The 7,831-nt window shown below is 46.3% G+C and overlaps 1 protein-coding gene across 1 annotated transcript; it reads left to right on the top strand.

The window, feature by feature from the left end:
* The first annotated feature begins 6,729 nt into the window (after positions 1 to 6,729).
* Positions 6,730 to 7,161, top strand: LOC119823907 (60S ribosomal protein L27a-like). The gene has a single exon (XM_038344018.1). The coding sequence runs from the start codon at positions 6,730 to 6,732 to the stop codon at positions 7,159 to 7,161; it is 432 nt and encodes a 143-aa protein (XP_038199946.1).
* The last annotated feature ends 670 nt before the right edge of the window (positions 7,162 to 7,831 follow it).

Here is a 7,831-nt window from a genome sequence, read left to right as displayed (position 1 = left end):
TTCGTGTGTGGAAGTCAGGCGAAAACGTGGGTGCCATTCCTTGCCTTCCACCTTGTCTGAGGCAGAATCTCTTGGTTGTTTACAACCGCATCCTCCAGACTAGCACACTAGCTGGCACTGCCCTGGGAGTTTCCGGCAATTCTTTTGTCTCTGCTCCCTGTTTCAGCACATTAGCTCTGGGATTAAAGATGCAGGTGCCTGCGCCTGACCTAATGTGGGTTCTGGGGAATCCAAATTTAGGTCTTCAGACTTGCGAAATAGTCACTTCACCCACTGATCCATCTCCCTAACCCCCCCCCCCCCCCGTGTTGCTTAGTTTTATGTCAACTCGACACAAGCTACAGTAATGTTAGAAGAGGAAACCCTAGTTAAGAAAATATCCCCACAAGATTGGCCTGTGGGAAAGCTTGGTACATTTTTTAAAAAATCTGTGATTGGTGGGGGAAGGCCAAGCTCACTGTGGGTGGTGCCACCCCTGGGCTGGTGGTCCTGCGTGCTATAAGAAAGTAGACTGAGCAAGCCGCAAGGAGCAAGGCAATAAGGATTGTTCCATGGCCTCTGCATCAGTTTCTTCCCTGAGTTTCTACCCTGCTTCCCTGGACGATGGACTACAAGCTGTAAGACTAACAAGCCCACCTTGATCTTGGCTGTGATGTTTCAACACGTCAGCAGGAATGGTTAAGCCCTCCCCTTTCATCTTTAATAAACTCCAGCTTGGCTTCACAGCAGCTCGTGCTAAAAATCGTTTCTGTGCCATGGCCAAGGATCTACTTTATTTGAATCAAAGTTCTTAACAGATTAAAGAAGTCCTCAGGCTGACAGGGGCAGCTTGGAGTTGTGCCTCTAACCCTACTGTTGCTGCCAGGTCCAGCCTCGTATTGGCCTAAAGGTCAGTATATACAGATATACCGTACGAGTTGGCTTAAACATGGCTGATATTGACATTTATGGGGCTATGGTTAACACAAAATGGCTGACATCGAATGCTTGGAAACTATCAAAATAAATAGTGATATGATCTGTCATATCAGCATCCCTGGCAGATTGCTGTATTTGTAGTAGTTCCAAAGAAATGTAGGTTTGAGGTCAGAGGCCCGACATTTGGCCTTTACCCTCTCACTATGCCTGTGTAGGCCTGTCCTGCTGCTGTCTATTTGTGGGTCTGTGTGTGTGTGTATGTGTGTGTGTGTGTGTGTGTGAGTGCCCACATGTGTGTTGTATGCGTGTGCCAGTATATTCCTGGGTGTCTGCCGGCATCTGCCTTCCTAGCAGTTTATGTGGTGGCCTTCACCCAGTGTGAATAAGGTCTGTCATATCAGTCTACAGCTCTTGAATTCTGTTCAACCTCCCAGCCTCCCACACCCCTCCTCCTTTCCTGGCATTAGAGCTGGGGCCTCACACCTCACTACTGCTCTGACTTCAGCCTGCTCCATTATAAACGTGGCCTCCAGACATGTGTCTCATCCTCCTGCACACAGTTGGAGATCACTTCTCTTTACCGCTGGTATACATCAGTCATGCAAGGATACTGGGCTACTCCCGTTCTGCCCTGGAGTCAAATGTAGCAATACTGAGAAGCTCGGAGGAAAGGCTTATTAAACCACCGCCCCCCCCAGGAAGATGGATGGGCAGGCGGTCCCGTAGTCTCTGCCTTGATATCCATGCACTCAAAGCTTCGTCATCCCTCCTTCCGGGCTCTCATATCCTGAGCACTAGGGAGCATGTACGGCCCCTGTAAAGATGCTGGGCGCTGTCACTCTGAGTCCTGCTTAACTAATGCTGATGTTATTCCAAGGTACTAATGGTTAGAGCCAATATTTAATTAAATAAAATCTCAAGCAGCTAATAGAAGCAGTGGAAATCATAGCAGGCCATGGGTTTGAATTCATAAAAGACAATTCTGAGTGTAGGGTTCTCTACTTTGCTTCTCGGTTGCCATGACGACGCAGAACAAAATCAGCTTGTGGAGGAAAGGGTTTACTTGGATTACACGTCGAGGTTGGGTTGCAGTGTACCCCTGAAGGAAGCGAAGGTAGGAACTCAGGAAGGAATGTGGGGGCAGGGACTGAGGCAGAGACACAGAACCTGGCTTGCTCAGCTACCTTTCTTATATAAACCAGGACCACCTGCCCAGGGATGGCACCTGCCCATGAGCTAGACCCTCCTCTATCAACTGGCAATTGAGAAAATGTCCTGCAGGCATGCCTACAAGCCAGGTGATGGAGATGACTCTCCCATCGTGGCCCTCTCTTTCCAGGTGACTCTAGTTATTGTCACGTTGACACAAATCATCCAGCACGTTGGTGGTCTGACCCTGCCAGCCAGATATCAGAGGGGACACTGGGAGAACAGTGCTGGTGTGCTGACAAGGTCCTGTTGAGCTGTCAGAACACGCTGTCCCTCCCGGTTCCAGTTAACATTGTCAACCTGGCAGAACCTCCAGTCACCTGGGTACATCTGGGAGAGCTTTCTAGGTTAGGTTAATCAAGGTCGAACCATAAAAGGGGCTGACGTCCCGGGCTAAATAAAAAATCAAAATTGAGCTCAGCTCCAACATTCAGCGTTCTCAGCTTCCTGACTGCACACACGCGAGCAGTGGCCTCCTCTCCTGACACCAGGCCCTCTTCACCAAGATGACCTGGGCCTCGGCACTGGGCCAGCATAACCCCTTCCTTCCTTAAGTTCCCAGGTCTCTTGTCACAGCAACAAGACGATGAGTCGCTAGAATACAGCTCACCACTGGGGAGTAGGGACAGTCTTCCTTTCCTCTGCGGGTATCCATTTCCTCATTTCAAGTCTGTTTCAGCCTCAAAGTCCTAAAGCATCCAGACAAACTGCTCTGTAGAGATGTTTTCTTAACCAACGCATAAAACACCAAAGTCTAAATGCATGTTTCTGTGCAGGAGCCTGGCTGGTTTTATACTTGGTTAATTTATTTATGCTCGGGCTGTGCAGCATGCGGTCTGAACACAGCACACGTGGACTTCAAGGTGGCAGCTCTGCATGAGGAGACCAGCCTGGAGCTGCGCATGGCCTTTGGGTCCTGCCACCCACCCCTTTCTATCGCTTCTCTTTGTTGTCAGCATGTTTTAAGCGTCTTTGATTTCCAAACCGGCAGTAATTTTGCTCGTGCACAGGCAGGGTATAAAATGTGACCTAATTAAATTAGAAATATTCAGTTAATGGGGAGCGATCAGAAGAAACTACTGCAGTTTAGAGATTTCACAAAGCCTCGGCGACTCCCCGAATCCCTCTGGCTGATCTTCCCTGCTGATTATTTATTCTCTTGGTGACTGCGCAATCCCCTGCCATCTGCTCTCTGTCTGTAGACTCAGCGGCTGGACACTCTCTGCTCTCTCACTGAGTGTGAATCCCCACCCCGATTTCCCTCACATCTCAATGAACTTCTCCACAGTGGACAGTTTGTGGAGTGAGAGGAAGAGGCTCTGTAATAGAGCCTGCATGTATGTTCATGCCTGTGCATGTGCATGAGTGTACACATGTGTGGAAGTCAGAGGTCAACCTCAGATATTCCTCAGAAGCTCTCCAACTTGTTTTCTGAGGTGGGGTTTCGCATTGGCCTGGGGTTTGCCAATCTGGATAGTCTTCTTGGTTAATAATCCCCAGGAATACTATCTCTACCTCCCCCATCACAGGGATTACAAGGGCACACCTTCATGGTCTGCCTTTTGTGTAGGTGCTGGAAATTGAACTCAGGTCTTCATGCTTTCGTGATATATCCCTGGGGAGATAGCTTCATCTCCTGCAGTGGACTCCGGGATTGTAAAATCAAATAATCAGATGCAGAATTACCTGAAAAATCCTCAATTTTTGTGAATTTTCATAAAGATAATTGTTTTCAAAATTCATGAGTGGCATATGCACAGATGGGACGGTGATAGCATTAAAAGCAGCCTTGCAGGCATGGAAGGTTGCATTCAGGAGCTATTCTCACCAAAGAGAGCCGCACAAGCATGCATGTGACAAAGATACTACAGAGAAGCACAGGAGCCAGAGCCCAGCACACAGTGTGTGCACTCAGGAGCAAACCTCCCTTGGCCACCTCGGCTTGGTCACCTACTGACTCCCCTCAACTACTCCACTCCTCTCTGTCTTTCTTGGTTTGCTCACGTGTAGGTAGAATGGAAGAAATAAGACATCCTTCCAGGAGTGTGTGTGCCTGGCAGGTACACATGCCATATAAATAAATAGCTTCAAAGGGAGGCATACCGGATCTAGAATCAGCCGGTAGACATGATTCTCTGAGCATGCTTGCAAGGAAATTCCCAGATGGGTTAAGTCAGGTAGGAAGAGCCACCCTGAATGTGGGCTGTACCGGTCTACTGACTGGAGCTGTGAATTGAATGGAGAAGAGAAAGTGAGCCTGCATGGGACTGACCTAGGCCTTTGCATACGTTACGGTGCTACAGCTTGGTCTTCTTGTGGTATTCCTAACAGTGGGAGCAGGGGCTAGCCCAGACTCTTTTGCCTGCGTTTGGGGCCCTTTTCCTCCAACTGGGTTGCCTCATTCAGCCTTAATATGAGAGGAGGTGACTGGTCTTATTGTAGCCTGATATGCCATGTTTGGTTGATATCTCTGGAAGGCCTTCCCTTTTCTGAAGGGAAAGGAGGAGGAGTAGATTGGGTTGGAAGGGGAGGGATTGAGAGGGAAGAACAGTGGGGGGCTATGGTTGGGATATAGTATATGAGAGAAGATTAAATTCTAAAAAAAAAATATCTATCAGAAAACAAAAACAAAGAAATCAATGTTTCACAGCAGAAGTGTCAATAGCAAACACCGACTGTGGGCCCAGAGAAATGGCTCCTAGAGTACCTTCTGTGCAAGAGCGAGGACCTCAGTTCAGATTCTTAGCATCTACACAAAAGCCGAAGGTGGTCAAGTGCGTCTGTAATGCCAGTGCTTGGGATGAGGGCATGAGAACAGGCAGATCTCTGGAGACTGCCGACCGACCAGTCAACCTAGTCAGTCAATGAGCTCTACATTCAGTGGATCCTGTCTCAAAAGATAAGGTAATAATGGAACTAAGGGGAAATAAGTAATAAAAGAAATGAGTAATAATGGAAGGCAACAGGTATCAACCTATGACCTCCATGTGCATGTGTGCCCACATGTACAAATATCCACATGCACACATGCATAACAAAAGAACGCTGTAACTATCCATTGATAGGGATATCTCTCTGGAAACATAGGAATCCAGCAGAGAAATCTCAGCATAGTGTGTATATGTGCTTAGACATAAGAAGTCTCCTAATCTAAAACTAGAACGATTTTACTTTACCTTCATTCATCTCGCTCAGAGTGGTATGGTTCCGTGTCAAGGAACACACATGCTATAAGCCGCTCACCTGGGAAGGTAAGAGAACAGAGATAGTCTCAGACCTCACGGAACTTTTCTCGAAGACCTACTTCTGCCTCACTTCACCCAGATCATTGAGGGGAGAGAGTATAAGGAGAGTCTCCATCAGGCAACCTTAAAGCCGTGGTCACAGGTACTCCTAAGTGTCTTGTGAAATGCTGAGGGGCCATCCTCTGAACCTGCAGGATATCTCACCTGAGCCCTCTACTGGCCAACCTTTGCCTCTATTTTCCGTGGGTATTTCCAAGAACCTATTTGCAAACTTTTGAAGACGTGTTTGTCGCTCCTTTACATGGCATTAGGGCCTCAGAAGCACTCACCAACAGCTGGCTTAGCCAAGGGAGGTGGGAAAATACTCAGAGTTTTCATACTTGCCCCCAATCAAGAGAGAAACACAAGGACTGCAGGTATATTGATGGTGCATCCAAAGTCAGATGGACTTCCAAAATCTCTAGCAGGGCTGCCTGAAAAAAAAAAAAAACCCAAAAAACAAAAAACCTCTTCTAGTTAATGCAGGAAAAGACTGTGTTTTCAAGTGGAAGGAAGGCTTTAGAGAACAGGAAGAATCAAAAAACTGGGACACCATCAAAATGGAACACCAGCAAAGACAAAAATAATGATTTCCTGTGACTCAGCTCAAATAGAGACCTGAAAATTGCCTAAGTAATACTCAGACTGTTGGTTTTATGGTTGGTGAGCCACGTGGGAACACAAGTCTGCAAGTAATGAGATCAGAGAATCGACACATGGACGAAAAACTAGTTCAATCAATAGAAATAAACCAAAATGAAACCCAAGAAATTCCAGAGCTGAAAAATTAAACGATTAAACTAAAAAAACCCAATGAAGCTTCAGTACCAGATCCAGTCAAACAGGAGCCTGGTCACTAAGTTTGAAGAAATTATCCAGAAAAGGGGTGTATATGACTGGAGAGAAAGCTCTTATAACTGTGGGACACCAGAACAAAAACAACATCCACTTCCGGTAGGTCTCAGAAGGAACAGAGAAAGAAAAAAGAAACTACAAGGTTATTTATAGAGATCATGACAAAAATAATCTCCCAACAGATTAGAGATACAAACAAACAAACAGACGTGTGATGCCCAGCGAAACTCAGATAGCCTGAACATGGAGATAAGCCTGCTGAGATACAAAGCATTTACATTTCATGATTAAAAGTATAAAGACAAGTTTGGAATCAGCAAGAGAAATGAGATCCTTAAAAGTCTATCAGTAGATTCTCAGAAAAAAAAAAAAAAAAAAAAAAAAAAAAGCTTGTAGATCAGGAGAGAGTGGAATTATAAAGTATTAAAGAATGAAAATAGCCTCTTTCCTTTCTGCCACCGCCATGCCATCTAGACCAAGGAAGATACGGAAACTCCGGGGCCATGTGAACCACAGCCATGGCCGCGTCGGTAAACACCGCAAGCATCCAGGAGGACGCGGGAACGCTGGAGGCATGCATCATCACAGGATCAACTTCAACAAAAATCATCCAGGTTACTTCGGGAAAGTTGGTATGAGGCATTACCGCTTAAAGAGGAACCAGAGCTTCTGCCCGACTGTCAACCTGGATAAAATGTGGAGGCTGGTCAGTGAGCAGACCCAGGTTAAGACTGGAGTTGCTCCCATCATGGATGTCCTGCCATCAGGCTACTACAAAGCTTTGGGGAAGGGAAAGCTCCCTAAGCAGCCTGTCATCATGAAAGCCAAATTTTTCAGCAGAAGAGCTGAAGAGAAGATCAAGGGTGTTGGAGGTGTCTGTGTTCTGGTGGCTTGAAGCCACTCAGGGAAGCCAATTAAATGCTAACATTTTCAAAAAAAAAAAAAAAAGAATGAAAATAAAAGACCTTCTAACCAACAATGCTTAACCCCACAAAGGTAGCTTCAAAATGAGAGAGAAAAACAAATTTGTCAGTTAAAAATAAAGGCAAGGAAGTTTATTACTTGTGGTGATTTGAATAAGAATGGACCATAGGCTCTTCTGTTTGAATGATTGGTCACCATGGAGTGGCACTACTTAAGAAGGATTAGATGTGGTCTTATTAGAGTAGGTGTGGCCTTGTTGGAGGAAGTGTGTCATTGGAGGTGGGCTTTGAGCTTTCAAAAGCCCAAGCCAAGCCAAGCCATGAGTTCCGTCTTCCTGCTGCCTGTGGATCCAAATGTAGAATCCTCAGCTTCTCCTTCAATGCCACATCTCCCTGCAGGCAGCCATGCTCTCTGCCATGATATTAATGAATGAAACCTCTGAAACTGTAAGCAAGGCCCCAATCAAATCTCCCTTTCATAAGAGTTGCCATGGTCATAGACACACCATGGCATGCACACCCACAGACACCACACCCACACCCACACCCACACCCACACCCACACACACACACACACACACATGAATGAGTGAACATAAACATTTTAAAAGAAAAGAATATGCCATGTGGATGATAAACAGG

The sequence above is a fragment of the Arvicola amphibius genome, chromosome 9 (assembly GCF_903992535.2).
Source record: "Arvicola amphibius chromosome 9, mArvAmp1.2, whole genome shotgun sequence".
Lineage (NCBI taxonomy): Eukaryota > Metazoa > Chordata > Mammalia > Rodentia > Cricetidae > Arvicola > Arvicola amphibius.
Note: the sequence above shows the minus strand (reverse complement) of the source record. Positions and strands in the feature narration are given on the sequence as shown.

What these genes read in the sequence shown, in the direction of transcription:
- LOC119823907 (XM_038344018.1), top strand. Translation starts at nt 6,730, where the DNA reads ATGCCATCTAGACCAAGGAAGATACGGAAACTCCGGGGCCATGTGAAC.